General features: G+C 32.2%; 1 protein-coding gene across 1 annotated transcript in view; it reads left to right on the top strand.

Moving 5' to 3' along the window:
* The first annotated feature begins 1,287 nt into the window (after window positions 1-1,287).
* LOC129952148 (protein Optix) overlaps window positions 1,288-19,094 on the top strand; it is a 42,543-nt gene continuing 24,736 nt past the window's right edge. The window contains exons 1-3 of the mRNA XM_056064603.1: window positions 1,288-2,459; window positions 18,133-18,251; window positions 18,326-18,575. Coding sequence (XP_055920578.1) covers window positions 2,176-2,459; window positions 18,133-18,251; window positions 18,326-18,575 — 653 coding nt within the window. The 5' untranslated portion in view covers window positions 1,288-2,175. The remainder of the gene's footprint in view (window positions 2,460-18,132; window positions 18,252-18,325; window positions 18,576-19,094) is intronic.

The raw sequence follows: 19,094 nt of genomic DNA on the forward strand, positions 1-19,094 counted from the left end.
AGCCCAAGCCCGCAATGCTAAAGCCCAAGCCCTTGCTGTTCGTCTCGTCGTCGTCGGTTATTTGACTATAGAAACGATGGCGACGTGTTTGAAACATGGTGCATTGTTGAAAATATACGTTGTCGGTCGGTTGTCGGTTGTCGCCGATTCATTTGCTACCGTACCGTACCGTACCGAGCAACGAGCACCAAACTGCCATTACTGTCATTTATATAAACTATACACAAAACACATTTTCACAGACACCACCTTTCGAGTTTCAAATTATCAATAATCATATTACTCCCATTGTGCGCGCATATCCAGATACCAGAACGGCTATACCTATAGCAGTAGCAGTACCAGAAGCAAAATGAAAACACTTCCAATTCGAAGCCATGCTGAGATGGAGATGGAGATGGAGATGGAGATGGATACATTAAGCATTATTTTTGTTTGTATAGCGTAAGGTATAGCGGGTAGCGTAAGGTGGCTGCTGCTATACCACTGCCGACTGCCAACTGCTACTACCGCTGTCACTGCGGTGCTTTTTCGGCTACCAACCATTCTTATACTATAGCTGCCACTATTCACTGCTTCCATCATCGGTCCAGAATCCAAAATCCAAAATCCAGATCTCCCGATTCAGAATTCAGATACCTACGTATCCATTCATGATTCATTCGAGGAACTCATTTACTTTGGCATGTAAACAACTAATCTGTTAACACCCTAATATCGTTTTCGTTTTTGACGACGATGATGACGACGACGACTTTGTGTGGCTGTGGCTGTGGTTCGCTTGCTTTCACAATGGCAGTTCCACTTCCACTCGAACTCGATTTGTGTGAGATTGAGAACCTTAAGTTAACTACTCTCACTTCATCAGAAACTGTATCTGAATCAGTATCAGAAGCAAAACCTGTTCTACCAGCTAAATCTACCACTGCCATGATTAGGAGAGCCATCTATTGGTATCGCCTTCGCCTTCGCCATCCTTCCAATACCATTTCCAACTTTATGTCGATAACATTAGAGTGTCTTTTCTTTGATTTGTTACCCTTCATTTCTTCATTGCTTGTGAATCATTTAGATCCGTCCAATTCGAGACGCGCGCCGACGACACTCTTCCTTGAGTTCATCACAATTCACCATAACCTCATGCGAGTCATCTCGCTCGCTCTACCCACAACAAAAAGAGATAGCTGCATTTAAATGGGAGGAGATATAACGGAATGGTGACGCCCTTCATAATCTGGTTGGGCTTTGTGCATGCACATAGCCCCGGCTCTATTACCGTCAGATGGTCGGAGAAGTTTGTCTGGATAGCGTGGTGTTTGGCTTGGTTTGGTTTTGTGAAGTTTAGTCAAGTATATGCTCGGCGTCCGGTAATTTTGCGTCTCAGCTGAACGACGAACTCCCACTTTTGAGTATCCATCTCGTGGATTGCGTTTGCGATTGCGATTGCGACTGCTGCTGCTTCGCTTCTGTTCGAGTTCGATGGTGGAAGTCAGTGCGCGGCGACGAACGCTGTTGATATCGTTATCGTTTTCGCTACCAGTTTAACCAACAACGGGCAATGTTTAAATTACACGTCGTGTACAAAAACGAACGGATATCTGTTTATGTCTCATTGGTTTAAGTGGATACGTGTGTGTATCACGACATTTGTGTAGCTTGTGTATAGCGGAGTAAAAAGGGGAGAAGGTAGTTTGGACGGACGGCTACGGCAACGGCAACGACAACCAAACGGAATTGGCCTCTAATGAGCTGGTTATCTACAGCGGAGGCGATACTTTGCTTACTGACGGACGTCTGTACTGTGAGAGATTATAGTGCGGTTTCGAAATAATTATGATTTTTTCTTAATTTTGCAATGGTGAAACAAAAAACGTCAATTTAATCAAAAGAATTAAATTAAAAGATTAAAAAAAAAGAAATATATACAGCAAAAAGTTAAATCAAATGTGTGTTAACAAAAATTCTTTTCATTTATAAGAATTGAGAAAAAAATCATTCACTGTGTGATTTTGACAAATTTGTTTAAATAAAAGTGTTTTGTTTGCCCTACTATATTATAAATCAATGTTTATCGATGAGTTTTTTGACTAAATGCAAACAAGAAATTAATGATTGAATAACAAAATTGGTCAAGTATAGTATGCAAATTTGTTCACAGTGGATTCAATTAACAAAATGGCCGTTGGACCGACGGAGGGTAAAAATCCTCCTTCCGAGACATTTTCCCCAAATCATCAGATTATAGCACCCAGTCCGATATTGGCGGTTCCTACGTTGGCATTTTCGGCAACTCAAGTTGAAATTGTTTGCAAAACACTTGAAGACTCAGGGGATATTGAGCGTTTAGCGAGGTTCCTTTGGAGCCTGCCAGTGGCTTTACCTAATATGCACGAAATATTAAACTCAGAAGCAGTTCTCCGGGCGAGAGCTGTTGTAGCTTATCATGTTGGAAATTTCAGGTTTGTATAATGTGTATATATAGAAAAATATAGTATACCTAAGTTAAATGTTTTAACTATACATTTTTAATGTTGAAATCTGATATTTTTGCAGTTTTTTAAGTTTGACAAAGTTTGAAAAGATGAATATGAATTAATTGATACAATACTTCAAAAGATTGTTTGTACAGCAATTGAAATTATTAAGTACCTACTTACTCCGGTTCTATATTTTAAACAATTTTCGGATTTATTTAATTACCAATTGATGAAAGTAAAGTATCTACTTTAAAAGCGTTTCAATCGATTTCAAAAAAGTAAGATACTTAAAAGTGTGTTAAACTATTTGGCTTTTGAAAGCTTCAAAAGTACTGTGATTACTAAACTTCACAGTTTTTACAATCCATTGTTTAAATTTGTGATTTCAAGACTCAATTAAGTAAGATGTTGCATTTGAATTGAAAAGAACTTTTCATATAATTAGTTAATAGCAAATAGCTGTGTACCATATTCATTTATAAGTTATTATTTAAACAAAGATTGAAGGCAACTTATTTGTAAGACGTTTGCTATCTGTATGTTCAATTATTACAAACAAAAATTAAACTATAGATTTACAGGACTTAAGTATCAAATTAGTAGCTGATTAGTTGAAAAGATACACATAATAAAAACTTAATTGGTAACGCGTGTATATTGATAATCTATTATGCTTAAACAGGTTTTTTTTAACATCAACTATAATCTACCTAAATACTTATTTATAAAACTTTACTTATTGAAAAATTGCATAAGACCACTTTCTAAAAACTATGATATGACATTAAATATTGTTAGATATGTACTGCATTATAATTCAAGAAGTCAAGACACTGTTTCTTTCACACTTATTCGAAACTATAAAGTTTTCAAACTGTTGACATTCACAAATATTCAATATCTTGCATTGATCTGTTGTTTTGATCCTTAAACATTTGATTCTAAAACATTATAACAAATCAGATAATATCGTGTCCTGAAAACTATGATAATTTTATACATATCTCCCAGCAAATAAGTAAGTATTTAATATATCCCACGGATATTGTAAGAAGATAAAAACGTTACAAATTTTGTCTTGTAATATTATTATTAAGAGAATTTCTCTAAGGTTTTGCCTGTTTATGTATAAAAATTGTAAAACATTATGAGTTTCACTCGAAAAATATTTCACTGGGAAGAATTTCATTTCACTTTTAACATTAATCGAGCTATGGCAGGCAAGGACGGCCGGCGCGTCAGTTAAAACATGGTATCGAAAAAGTTTAAAGAGCTCTTTTGCAAACAATAATGTTTGTCTAAAAAAACAGAGGTTTTGAAAACAAGCATCTATAGTTTCAATAATTTAGTAACGACGGAAGTATGATAGTACTTTTTGTTTGCCATGTATATTACGATTGTTCTCCGACGGGGAATATGTTAAAGCCGAATATGAGTTTTATCGGGGAGGTGAATGATTCTCGATGTGTTTTCTTTTAAAGGCTTTCATTTCGTTTGAAATTCCAGTCTTTTTTAAGACTGAAATGTTTATTCTTAGTTTGTTGATGGTTCGAAATATTATTTGTAGTTCGAAGTGAAATTTCTATAAGTAGTTAAGCTAATAATAGTTAATCAAATTCTGGGAGAACGAAAATGTAGAAACTTATTAATTATCAACTTTCCAAAGTGGATACGTATGAACAATAAAAACTAGGTTACACTGATCAACAAGGATAAAGAAAACTGCCAAATTATACTTTTTCTAAGGGTTTTGATAATCTTAGTTCGAATCCAACTTCAAAATCTAATCTTTTGCTTATGATTTTTGAGATACAACCTTTTATAATTAAAATAAAACCTTAAAGTAGGTTTTTTAAAGCTATGTTGGTTCATGAAATAGTTTTTTTTTTTGTAATAAAACTCGTGTTGATGATTCGAATCATCAACAATCCCTTAATTCAGTATTCCGTTTAAATGTTTTCAGTATCTTATTTATAAAAATCCTCATTATTTGTAAGTCTTTACCTGCCATAAAAAAAAGTTTGTATTTTTAGTACCAATTTGTAGTCTAAAGGTTATACATAATCAAGTTTTTCGAATATATTGAATAAAATTATAAAAATAATGTGGAAAACGTGTGCTTCTCAGTTTGACATATAGCATCGGATTCGGATTTGAAAACAAGCTAAAAATCAACACTAAAACCACTTATTCAAAGCCAATAGGAAACTTTTTAGTGATCCATGTTAAAGCTAAACTTTTTATTGAGAAGATATACAAATATTTAAGATTACATAAAATAAATCTTCTGCGATGTTTGTATTCTTTTACAAGACACCAGCAACTCAAATTCAATGTTCAATTGTTAGATCTTAAATGGTTTGCCTTTATACGGTTTGAATTACTTCTAAATATTCTTATTAAGTCAAATTTATTTATCAACACAATTAAAAATAGAAAATAATTTAGAAATATAAACGTATAAGTTACCATTGAAATTGTGCAATGTGGTTCCCAATGTGAGTATTTAATCACCTCGAAATTTACAAAATACGCTTTAAACGAAATATAGCAGAAATATTAAACAAGATTTTACCTATTCATGAAATTAACTGAAATCTATTTCACATCTTACAATATATAAAGAAGGATGCCCTTGATTGATATAGTGCTACTTATCGAGATTTTTTTTGTACATTATTCAATGCCGATTATCGAAAATTTTATTAACTTTATTAATTTATTTAAGGTCCATAAAAAGAAACTATTTTGTAGAATACGAAAAATTAGTCGAGGAACTTCTGAATGATACAAATTTGAGCTGATTTTGGAATAAAAAGTTCTCAAGGTATCAACTTTTTAAGCTAACAACAAAACCAAAAGAAATTTGTTGTAAACTATGAGATCAGAAGTGTGTTACCTGTTTTGTTCTTTACGGAATGTTTACGGCAAATTTTCGGGAACCATTAGCTTTTATATATTGCTTTTATTATAGACGAAAATACTTTTGTTTTCACCGAAAATATTCGTTATTTGTTGGTATTGCAAAATATTTTCCATTAAGAACGAATAGAAATAAAAGATTTTTCCGTTATGTTTCTTAATAGAGAAATATAGATTCACATATTTCTCAAACTCTGTAGTAATGATTCATAAGATTTAATTACATGGTTGGTATTCTTAATTGTATGTTCAGATTCATTATGTCTGAGGTTTGTTCACAAAGAAGAAATATTCCTTAAATATTCAGTAACATACAACAGTAAGTATACGTCCGAGTATTGGCCATTTTCCATTATTTTAAGAGACTTTAAATAAAACTGTTTTTTAACGCATTAATTTTGGTATTTAAATGCATAGTGTGTTTAATGTATTTGTTTGTTAACACTCCAGCTTCTGATTAATTGATTAATTAAACAATGGAAAATTATACCAGCCAAGTATTCATTCACATATTTGCGGCTGCCCTTAATAACTTCACGCATTTATTCTTTAAGGTCTTAAGGAAATAATTCTTAAATTGTATAGTCACAAGATCTCGGTGAAAAAATGATCAGGAAACTTTTCTTGAAAATAAAATACTTTTACGCAATATCTCACAAATCATTAATCATAGCTCAATAGCGCAATTTATTTACCATAACGGTTGCACACCAAAAACCAGAGAAGGTGTTTCACGTCGCCCTAAAAGTGCTTCTGTTTTGCGAATTTTCACGCAATTTTTCAATATTTTGGATTGAATTTCAAAAACTTCATTTCGTGTTTAAGGCGCAGTTCTTATTTAAGGTAATAATAGCTCCCCAACAACGAGCTTTTCAAAATTAAACCTTTTGTAATTATAAAATTTGTCTATCAAACTCAAGGCCTTTAAACAGTTTTCATCAGTTTTACCTTCACGAGGACGTGAAAGTCACTATAAAATCGTATTAAAATGTCCTATACATTTTTAAAATCAGTTAATGATGTTTTAAGAACAAGTTTAAAAATTTAAATCAGTAATAGAAAAATTAACATAAATATGTATTTTAAGACTGACGTTTTTAGTATCTTCTTTTGAGTGAATCATTTGAATAGGTTACTACTTATAACATAATAAGGAAGGTACCTACTTAGTCCATAATAAATCATCTATGCAGAATGTAAAATTAGCCAAATATATAAATAATATAAGTTTTTGATTATTACCTCCATCTTTAACTCTTTTATTAGTAAGAAGAATAGTTTAAAATGGAGCAGGAACTGGTTGAATAGTTTACCCTTCACTTTCTGAAGTCCCTTTTTTGAATTTTCATGAAAAAAAACACTTACGACCAATTTCTTGACAAAGTTCTAAAATAAAATAAAAACTCGATCAAGTAACTCTCGGTTTATCTATGGAACACCCTTTTAAAAATAGTTAGAACTCGAGCATTTCTTCACATCTAATCATGAGTGCATAACTCGGTTTAAGAGCATTTTAAAGTTCTAGGAATTTTAGATCTCCGTTTTGAGTGGAACTGAGTTCTAACATTTGTTTGCTAATGCTATGTAGCAATGTAGCACCGTTGGAGCGGACATTTCTTTTAGGATTTGGTTTTGATATTCTCAATTTCTTCGTGTTTGTTATTTTAAATTATTCTTTTTTAATAAATGTAATCATGTAGTACATACAAACATAGTAAATACATAGGTACATATATTTTCGTGTTGCACTAAACATCTTACTCGAATAAGTATAAACAAAATGGTTTCGAGTCCTGCAATCTCAAAAATATTATATACACCTTTAGCGATATTGCTGTATGTCTCATCTCGACATAATTTTTTGGCTGAATTTAGTGAACACCTTCAAACTTTATTGCTAAAAGTTTAGTAATAATTTAAATAGCTCTTATGTCTATTTGTGCAAACTGAATTGCCGTGGTCATTATAAACGCTTATAGACATGAATAATGTCCTTCCAAAACTCTGATTTAATAAATATGTAAAACTAAAATAAAGCGCATGAAAAGTGTAAATGTTTTAATGCTTATGTAAATGTTTAACTTTATGAAACTGTCAGCTTCCACAACACTTTACATCCATTTTTTTTAAATATTCAATTATTGCACATAAAATTTCCTTGTGAACTGAAATTAAACCGGAATGAATCTAGAATTTAGTTCTTGGGAAGAAATAAAAGCATTGCTTAACCGAGTTCTAATATATCCTAGACCCCCAAATATGAGTAGCTAATTAAACGAAGTTCTATCTCAAACTGAGATCTAAATCAGAGTTATAACGCTTGACAAGTTGATGAAGAAATGAGTTCTAATTTATCAATAAACCCACTAGATCATTATCAAGAAATTGGCCGTTAAACATTCATTAAGATACAATTTTTGAAAACATTTTTAACTTTTAATTGTTTATTTTTGTTTTATTTAACTAAAAATTCACTTTAGATTCATCTTGAAATTGGCGCTAATGACAGATTACAGAAATTGCATGGAGTGCAAAAAAGTTGCAATTTAAGACAAGTTGTATAAAATGCCGGTGGTACAAGGTAATTCCGGACACTTGTTAAGCTTTCTTTACTCGGGTTCGGTAATAGAAAAGTTTGTAAAATAATTGAATCTCTTCCTTATAGTGACTCGTCTTTCTTGGCGTTTTTTGGATCTAAAGAATTAAAGACATATTGCGAGTTGTGATTTTTAAAATAGAATCCAACATTTTCTTTTTAATTTATTATTTTTTTTCGAGAGGTCTTGGGTTCGATCCCTGCCTGTGCCACCTAAACTTTACGAGGAATTGACAAATTCTCCAAGAGTAATTCTTGTCATGAATAAGTGCTTTCTCAAATTAGACGTTCGGATGCGGTATATAAACTGTAGGTCCCCTCCATCCCTGCAATTACTCGCACACAGGAATGGTTGAGAGTTGAAAGTCACTAGGCCCTGGTTCTCTATGGACTGTTGCGCCACCTAATTATTTATTATTATTTTTCATCACAGTGAACATCATTCAATACTTCTTAGAAACGTAAAACATAAACATAGATGAGAATAAAGCAAATTCTTAGCAACTCTAAATTTAACAAAATGGAGAAATAATAAGGAAAAATTCAATTTCTATTAGGAAAAGCTTTTCGTAAAAAAAAACTTATTTATGTACACATTATTAGGTAACATTGATTATGTTTGATTTTTACTTAATATGCATTTTTTACATAAGGTTCTTGTGTATTACGGAACATATATTTTTGTATTGTAGGATTTTTACCATTATTATTCATTCGTCCACAATATTTTATGTTCTCATGATAAAATAAAAACAAATGTGTAAACGTTCTGTTGGTCAATACATCAACGTGACTTTATAAAACCTTTTTTATTTATTACCACTGATCACTGATGAACATATAATAAAAATAAACAAACAAACATTATTCCATACATTAAACAACTAATTTACAATTTACTCTATTAATTATGCCAACTTAACTATTAAAGCCTAACAACATGCCTACAAAAATCTCTGTTCAAATCCAATTTAAATGTACATACGAGCATATAAAGAATTTAATATGCTCATAAGTTATAGGGTCCGTCCGTCCATTCTCCATTCTAAATTCATTTAAATTACGTATTCCATATTCCATTCCGATATAATTTCCTCTTGGAGAGAAAACCCCTTTTAATGAATGATCGCAATTCCTATTCAAGATCACGGTATGGCATATTGCACATAGCAATTTACCAAGCGGATATTTGATAGCCACTGCCACTAGCGTTTTTATTAAGCACACACAAAGCCAAGCCAACACGGTTGAATTTGAATACAACAATAAATGGGTTCAATTAATAAACAATGGGATTAATTTACTAATTAAAGACCCCAAACAACTATACAATAGAATTTTATGATCGTTTTTAGCTTGCCACAAACTACAACAAAAAAAAAACCCTGAGTCCTGGATGCCGTTCCCAGCCAAATTCTTGAAGGTTCAATATACTTTGCACAAACTGCTTTGGTTAACAAGCGGAAATGTATTGAATTTTATTAATTCATTCATGATGGCATGAGACGCTGATGATCCTCGCTCTGTAAGCAATAAAATAGTGTTTGGATCATTTGTTTTTATTATTTATTTTGTTTTGTTTTCCTGTGATATATTATTTTCAAAAGAGATATTCTTTATTTTCATAATAATTTATACCTTCTTTAATTGAAATAAAGAAATACAATGCGTGTTCTTTGTGTTTCGATTTGATGGTAATAATACCCAGTTATTCAATTTCTTAGACAGCGCGCGGTTTTACATTAATTAGACTTATCACAAAATATTTATATATAGTAATTAACAAAACAAGGTATCTCCACATGACTATACATATTCTTTTTTTTATTATGTGTTATTGAAAATCGAAGTAAAATGTGACTCGAACCAATAAGAATCTTTCTATAAAGCGGCATTAGACGTTAAACTCAACATCCCCATTTATGATTCGAGTGACCTTAGTTATAGATGGCGCAGTTAATGGACTGCACATCCACTCACTTTGTCAAGGCTATTTATTTGACAGCATCCATAAAGTGATTGAATCGAAAGAATAAAGCTTGATGACGGTGCTTGGCACCATTTGTGTGCAACAATGGTCAATATTCCGGATATTGAGGTCAAAATTTGTTAAACTGTCATCTTGTGGACTTTTGCCACCGGAGTCCTAGGAAGTTGTACATCAGTTCAATAGGAAAGGACGTTTTTCCCCATTTGGAATTCACAAAAAACCGTGTGAAGCAATAAAACTAAAAGCATTTCAAAACTGATAATAATGCCCATGTTCTGCATTTCACTTATTGTGAATACACTTTGCAAATGTCAATTTGGGTGTTCCATAATTTGTTATTGTGAATTGGATTTTCGAACATGCAAGGAATGTTCTGCATTTTGGTTTTTTCCATTTATTAAACGCATTCAAATCACATTTTCTATTTCTGTGAATTGATATTTGATAGCTTGCCTCTGCTCGGGATTGGAGGGTTGCAGCAATTTTTTCAATTGAAGGAATCGATGAAGGTATTATAAAAGGTTCTATTTCTCTTAGAACATTATAAAAAAGCGTCTTTGATTAATCTAAAATTACAATGAAAGCTTAAAAGAAGAAATCAAGAATTTACTTTATTTATCAAAACAATTCTACATAATTTTAAGACACGTATAATGTGTGAGGCAAATCCAATATATTTGATTTCTGCTGCATTTTTTCACTTAAAATTTTCAATAATATTGCATCCATCTTCACAACACCAAACATTTTACTTCAGAAACAAAATAAAAAAGGATGCTCCTTTAGTTCTGACAGTTCGAAGCAATTTCGAAGTTTTCGAAATTGATCAAATTGAAGATCATGCAATTTCATTTCACGTGAAATTTAAAAGTGATTTTATTTCACTTTCGATCGAAAATCGGACCAAGGGCATAAGATTCATAATCAATTGTATTTCGTTGTACTGCTATTTTTGAAAATTACCTCTAAGATATTTTACGAATTTTAAATGACCCCCATATTCCTAACAGACACATGGACTTGAATTCCTTTTCGAGTCCGTTTGGGTACATACAGTTATGCCAGGTTAGCGAAGCAACTAGAGTAGAATCGCGGCAACGTGCACTATTAAATACCGAGCGTGTTCACGTTATCGCAGTTGTTTATGTTGACGAAGGTGTATAGTTCTTAGACCTTTGTTTCAATTGAAGGAATCGATGAAGGTATTATAAAAGGTTCTATTTCTCTTAGAACATTATAAAAAAGCGTCTTTGATTAATCTAAAATTACAATGAAAGCTTAAAAGAAGAAATCAAGAATTTACTTTATTTATCAAAACAATTCTACATAATTTTAAGACACGTATAATGTGTGAGGCAAATCCAATATATTTGATTTCTGCTGCATTTTTTCACTTAAAATTTTCAATAATATTGCATCCATCTTCACAACACCAAACATTTTACTTCAGAAACAAAATAAAAAAGGATGCTCCTTTAGTTCTGACAGTTCGAAGCAATTTCGAAGTTTTCGAAATTGATCAAATTGAAGATCATGCAATTTCATTTCACGTGAAATTTAAAAGTGATTTTATTTCACTTTCGATCGAAAATCGGACCAAGGGCATAAGATTCATAATCAATTGTATTTCGTTGTACTGCTATTTTTGAAAATTACCTCTAAGATATTTTACGAATTTTAAATGACCCCCATATTCCTAACAGACACATGGACTTGAATTCCTTTTCGAGTCCGTTTGGGTACATACAGTTATGCCAGGTTAGCGAAGCAACTAGAGTAGAATCGCGGCAACGTGCACTATTAAATACCGAGCGTGTTCACGTTATAGCAGTTGTTTATGTTGACGAAGGTGTATAGTTCTTAGACCTTTGTTTCAACTAAAATTCATATGTTTTTTTAATTTCAAATGTAAATGTACATGAAAAAATGTAATTGTTTTGCAATTAGTGAAAAAAATGCGTAATCCTTTTCTGAATTTTCTTTTTTTCTATTACGCTGAAAACTGCCTTTTCGCGAAGTCGTTTAAGTACGCTGATGTCTGCTGTATTAACGTTTTCATATTCAGCACATTCCAAAGCCTTATTGAAAATGTCGATTGCTTCCCTAGGCTCTATTCTGGTATGCGCTGTTTCCAGAATACTGTTCTCGCTTTCAGATTCGTCCCTGATCAAAACTTCATCCGTTCCGCTGTTCTTTGGAAGATCTTAATTCCATTCATGGACATCAGCAACCGAAAAAATGATCTACATAGAAGGGTACAAATCGAATCAAATGTTTTTCTGTATACGAGAGAAAATGTTCAAAAGTTCTAGGTCTAGCGTACGTTCCTCTTGAGAAAGTGGGATATCTTCTTCAGAGTCTTTTTCATTTATTTATTGAGCTTAAAATATTCGTCCAGCATTTTGCTATTGTTTCTTTTTCAAGAAGTTGCCAACCCGAGTTTAAATAGCAAATAGCGATTAAGATTAGTATTTTAAGCCACAAAAATGTTTTAAAAATGTTCTGGCCTACACATGAAAACATTTTAAATAAATGCAAAATTACAATCTGTTTCCTACCTGTGGTACGAAGGAATGATGAAACCAATTTTTAAAACCAGCAGCTGTCATCCATGACGATTTGGAGCAACTGTAGTCACCAGGAGATTTAAAATTCCTAAAAGAGCTAGGATTTTTTGTCTTTCCAATCACAAAAAGCTTAACTTTATGTTCTCCTGTTGCGTTTGTACCAGCAAGAATGATGCGCTGTTTTTCTGTTGTTCTGCCAGGAGCATTTTTTTCTTGAGATGATACGTATGTCTTGTCAGGAAGTAACTTTCAAAATAATCCGGATTCATCCGCATTGTTTATTTGATTGTGAGATAGACCTAGCTCTTTTATTTTGGCTTGCAGCTTGTTTTTGAAAGGGTCCACAAGGTCAGGTCTAGAAGATAACTTTTCACCACTTATTTTGATAAAAGGCTCACCATAACGCTTCTTTAATCTTTGCAACCATCCGTCACTTGCATTAAAATCGCCCTAAAGTTCCATTGATTTTTGAATGGAAAAATTTAGCTTTTTCCTTAACCATCAATCACTGATTGGATAGATTTTTTTTATAGCTGTTTCATTCACCAACGGTAAAGAGCTTTTTTCATTTTATAAAGTTCAAAACGCTCAATGTATTGTTAACACATTTTAAAACGTTCTCCTATTTTTTGTTGATAGCGTAAATTGCTGATTTTGCAACATTGTATTACTTGCTAAGTTGGTTACGCTTGATCCTCCTTTTAATTTTTCTAAAACACTAACTTTCTCCTTTAAAAACAAGAATTTTGGGACTTTTTGCGACATTTTTTAAGAAACTCTTCTTTCAACCCAACAGCACGCACTAAGACAAATGCCAAATTAAAGTAAATAATAGCTGAAAAATCCTTAACGGGATTCCCCATTTAGTAAAACGTTTTGAAAAACATGAATTTAACATCTAGGTTATGCACAGCTGCTAATCATAAACAAATTTTCAGCTCTGTTTAGTTAGAAACAAGTTTAAGTCATACCTATTCTACTACAATTCTAGTACAATTTCACTTAAACCAATAAAAAATTACTTGTAAAGGGAAACAATATAAAATGCTTTAGTTGAGGAGCCAAAATCTTTGAAATCCTTTAAATTATTCTGTTTGCTGTTAGTTGAGAAATGTTATGTAAGGATCTGTTAAGGCTTTAAAAAAAAACATAAATTGGCAAACCTTTCATGGAATTCAATCTTCAATATTTAGAAGTTCAATCATAAACTTGACGGTTTTTTTCTCGAATCGGTAACTTTCATAAAAATCGATCTCATCTATTTCAATGGGGTCCATTCGGGTTAAGTAGAGCTTTCGTTTTCCGTTGGGTAGTAGTATTCTAAGATCCAGGAGCAAAATTTTTAAATATTGATATATGCTTGAGTATTTTGACATTTTAATGTTTGTTTTTAAATTTGTAAGACATATTATGTCTCGCAACGTAATTTTCTCAAACTGTTTGAAAACAGCTTAAACATAGGCCGTATTTATTTTTAGGCTCCAGGCTATTGTTTTAAAATGCTGTAAAATTGTTTATGAATAACAAAAACTGAAGTTTAGTTTAGCAAAGACAAAATCAGTACTTATCAAAGAACTATGAATATGGCCCAAGTTTTTTTTTGTTTGGTGCTTGTTTCATCTCTCGTGTACATATGTAAATGAAAAATTGATTTCTCATGGTAAAATTGAATTGTGCACAACATATGATGATAAGCCGAACTACCAGTAAAACTCAAAAGGTTTTTTAAAGCATTAATTTCTTTTAGTTTTTGTACCTATCGAAAAATCGAATACATTTATTTGTTTTTTAACTCAAGATGCCACCATTCAATATGTCAAAATTGTTCAAAACAATTTTTTAAGTTTTAAAAATGAAAGGCAATTGTTCCCTCAAACCGGAAAAATAGTGAAAAATTGTCTTCAAAAATTAAAAATAATAGAAAAAAAAATGGAGATATTTTTAAGTTGAAAGGGTGAGTGCGAGTAAAAAAATAAACGGTACAGAAATTAAGTGCTTCTAGTTCCTTCCCCTTGTCTTAAAAAAATAAGAAAACACAATTTTATGGGAAATGGTGCAGTGATCTAAAAAAGGCGTGTATTTTTTCTGAATAACAACAACTCCATGTTGAAAAAGTTAACTCCAGGTAACTATCGGATTAAATTTGAAAAGTAGAATGACCTGTTATCGACAGGTCGTAATATCGATAACTTGCCTTAAAGAACCAAAGTATTTGTATATTTATGTGATTAACATAATTTAAAACAAAATGTTGCATATTCATTGATGTTTGCTAAACTGTTGCTAAGTTGCAATTAATCAAGTCCTGAGTTTAGGCTATTTATAAATAAATTTAAACCTAAGTTAAGGCCTTAATCTGTGGTTTAACTACAAAAGCAATTGCTATTATTATCACAGCCCAATGTCAGTAATTGCATAATAGATGCCGCGGTTTTTAAAAAATCAATTTTTGTACTATGTTAACGTGAAATATATTTTTTATTTTTAACAAAACTTAACAATGGGTTTTTATTCTACCATTGAAATTGAGGTAGGGGTAGTTAGGACCTCTGCAAACTATCTTTGTCTTGAAAAATTTGATGTTGGAATCTTTGGCAGTGGTGAAAGTTCTTGAAGAAATTTGGTTGGCGAGGAGCTTTTGAAGCTCGATGAAGTGTGGGTTTCATTTTCTGAATGGTTGCAGGGATGTGCAGTGTAAATTGTGGCTGAAAAAGTTAATTCTGATACTGTTGCAATAATAGGAGTAGTTCCAGAAACCTGAGTTGTTGGCCGGTTATCTTGATTTGCAGACGATGATGGATGTAAAACTGTTAATTGTTTGCTTAAGGATTAAAGGGTTAAATTCCCGAAGCCCTGAATCCTGAAACTCCATTTGCGACTGACGCTGCCTTCCCCCATGCCGCCCCAACTAAATGTCCAGCCTGGTATCTTGTTATTGACCTCACTTAATGGTGGTTCATCCAAACTTTGGTTTCGCTATTAAAATAAGTTTTCAATGGTTTGAAAAAACTGCGGTCCAAAGGTTGCAAAGCTTGGGTGGTATGGCTTGGCAAGCATACAATTATGATGTCATTGCTTTCAGCAAACTCAAGCATTTCAAAAGCATCAAGTGTCTTACCAACAGCAAGTTTCCGCGGCGTGAAATGTTCTTTCAACCATTTAAAAAAAATTCAGCATTGGTGTACGACTACTTTCGGTTCATATATAAACTTCAGAACCACTTTTTAATCTGTCGGCGAACTCTGGTTTTTTGTTCCTTTCATAATTAACGCACAAAATTTCCTTTTGCGTTGCAGCATCCTGTTACTGTAACATTTTCACCCTTCTCTTTAGCAGTAAGCTTATGGACGTCTTTCGCACCTTTTTTGGTTAAAACCATACCTGGTTTATTGTTGAGTTGTTAACCACTTTCGTCCATATTAAAAATATTGCCGGGCTTGTTCATTAAATTGTTGTCGGTCATAATTGCCTCCTGAATTTTGAAAAAGTCATTCCCTGCTAAAGATTATTATACCCCGGGCACGGGAGAGGGTAAGTCCCTCAGATTGTCTCAACGAAATGTCCTTATTCCTTTCCAAAAAGGATGCCAACCAAGCATAACCTTCTTTTTTAATTTCTGTGTTGAATTTGTGCTTGAATTTTTAAACAAAATGCTTGAAATTAAATTAATAGAGTAACAATAATTTGGCTCTGCTTTTTTTCCAAAATAAATATTAAGGAACCTTGGCATCCTCGTTTTATGCTCATAAAGTAAAACATATTGAAGTACTTAAAATTCATTAAGCCATAATTAAAGTGATACATTTTTGTATTACAAAACACTTCAAATATTAAAAAGATTATTAATTACGGAAAGCTTTTAATTCAAGAAATAATATAAGACTTGACCTTTTCATGTGTCACTCGAAATGAAATAAAAATTAATTCAAAATAAAAATTAAAGTTCTAAAATTCACTTTTTTCGATATCGATTCAATGTTTCTGCAAAGGTAAAGTAAATTACATTTCTGTTTTCTTTCTTTTCACTAGACGAAGGACTAAATCTTTCGTTTAGACCGTTGGTAAGATGTTATTATACCACCATAAATTGGGCACAGAAAATTTCAATTGAAACATTCTTCTACTTTTACTAGCTGACTTATTCCAAATGGCATCTAATCGTAACTTCGTGCAATTTAAATAACAATTTTGCTATCGAAACGTGTGTCGGGTAGTCAAAAAGCTGAGGTAATTTAAGGTGCTTTGAATATAAGATGTCTCAAAAAATCTTAAACAAAAGTATTCAAGCTTAAAACCTATCTATTTGTTAAAAACCTTAGTCAACTATATCAGAATAAGCTTGACGGAAATTTTGAATGTAAATGTCTATGTCAATTATATACTTTAGTGCAAAAATGTGCTAATTTTTTTATCGTAAAAAACTTATTGTGAACACGAACTACCACAGAATTTCCTCCATAATCTCCAGCTCATGTTCTAACGTCTCCTATTTCATCAGCATCGCCTTTGGCAAGCCTGTGTTTAGAAAGTCTTCACACGACTTTCTGAAATCTACACGAGGACTACAAGACTATACTGGGATAATCTACGGGAGCAAGTATAGGTATATATTCTTAGGTTTATTGAGCATCTTTCCAATTCGGAATATTTTGGTGCAGTATATCTGTTTTGACTAAAATGACACCGTCATTCCTAGATACCTACGCGATGTGTCTTAAGAATAAACATTTAGGTGTCTTTATGAGAGCAATTTTCTTAAATTTTTTAGTAGGCTAGAACGATTCTGTGTATAGTTTAACTACTTGTAACTTGCAACAACTGTCTTTTGCACCTAAAACTTTTAAAACAAACTCAAGCACAATGTTTGTACAACATGTAAGACATATCCTGTCCACTTTGAATTTGTAGATATGTGGTCAAGAATAGTAACTTCTAAAATTTAAAAACTTAACTTTGAGAAATGTCCCAATCATGTATTTTCGAATGCACTTTAAAAGTTTGTTAGTACTCGAGAATATCTTACTAAATATATTAAAACTGGTTTTATATCTATTCAAAAAATATTTTTGTTGCAATGCATACGCAGAAAATTCTTACTTCTTCTATAACCATCGGAAGTTTAATGCATAAATAATTGGAATTTTTTCAAAAGAAGAGGTGTCAACTTCAGATGAGATTAATTTTCAATGTAAGCCTTATTGTTACAAAATACAACAAATGAATATACAAACACTTTTTCCAGGTTAATTATAATTCCGTACGGATTATTTGCTTTCCGTCAACAATCCCTTAAACTTTCACTTCGCACAAGTACACAATCACCCAACAAGTATGTTCATATTACTATATACTTCTTATTATATTACAATTCTCATTTATCAAAGTGTAAAACTAACACGTGTCAAAGCCTTAGGTCTGCATCGACTTTTATAGCCCCTTATCGAATCAAAAACAAACATCATAAGCTATAGCATTAAAGATTTCAATATGAATTTAAGTTATTTTACCACACAAAAAATATATGTATGTTATAAATATTTCTAATCAATTTAAATTTGTTTTGTTTTATTTTATTGACAGGGAACTATATGCAATAATAGAAAATCATAAATTTACGAAAGCATCTTATGGAAAGTTACAAGCAATGTGGTTGGAAGCTCACTATATAGAAGCTGAAAAACTACGTGGACGTTCGTTAGGTAACATTTTTTTTGAATTTTTTTTAAAAATAAAGACAAGCTAAAATAAATGTTAATTATTTTTGATTATACAGGACCTGTTGACAAATATAGAGTTCGCAAAAAATTCCCCTTACCACCAACAATTTGGGACGGAGAACAAAAAACGCATTGTTTTAAGGAAAGAACGAGGAGTCTTCTAAGAGAATGGTATCTTCAAGATCCATATCCGAATCCAACGAAAAAAAGGGAGCTCGCTAAAGCGACTGGTCTCAATCCTACACAAGTAGGCAATTGGTTTAAAAATCGAAGGCAACGAGATCGAGCGGCTGCAGCTAAAAACAGGTAAATAATTTATTTTGTTTGTAAAGTTTTCTTATAATCTTATTAGAATTTTTGTGACTTCAAAATTCAATACAATTTTCCTTGAACCTTGATCAGACCATAAACTTGAAGCGCGTGCTAATTTTCCTTTGATGAACATGTGCGCGTACCATCATATAAAACCTTTTCCGAGTTACACTCTCCAAAAGGAAATTCTAGTCACATAAGGAACTTCACATTCAAATCTTTGCAAGGAGAAATTCGAACCGATTTTGTGTTGTGCATAGCAACTTGATATTCTTGAATTCCGATCAATTGCATCTTTTGCTTGTAGTTTGCCGAACCACCACCTGGCCAGCATCATGAGCTACAGTATCATATGCATTTTACGAAGCTATAGAAGATAGTATGGCTACTACTCACTATACCTATCGATAAACGCACTTCTAGTCGATGGGTATTTTTTTGTAAGGTTCTCAGTTTTCTCTGCGGTAAAAAAGCACTCATCTAAGGGAAGAGAGAGATATTCATAAAGAAGCC

The sequence above is a fragment of the Eupeodes corollae genome, chromosome 3 (genome assembly GCF_945859685.1).
Source record: "Eupeodes corollae chromosome 3, idEupCoro1.1, whole genome shotgun sequence".
NCBI classification, from domain to species: Eukaryota; Metazoa; Arthropoda; class Insecta; order Diptera; family Syrphidae; genus Eupeodes; species Eupeodes corollae.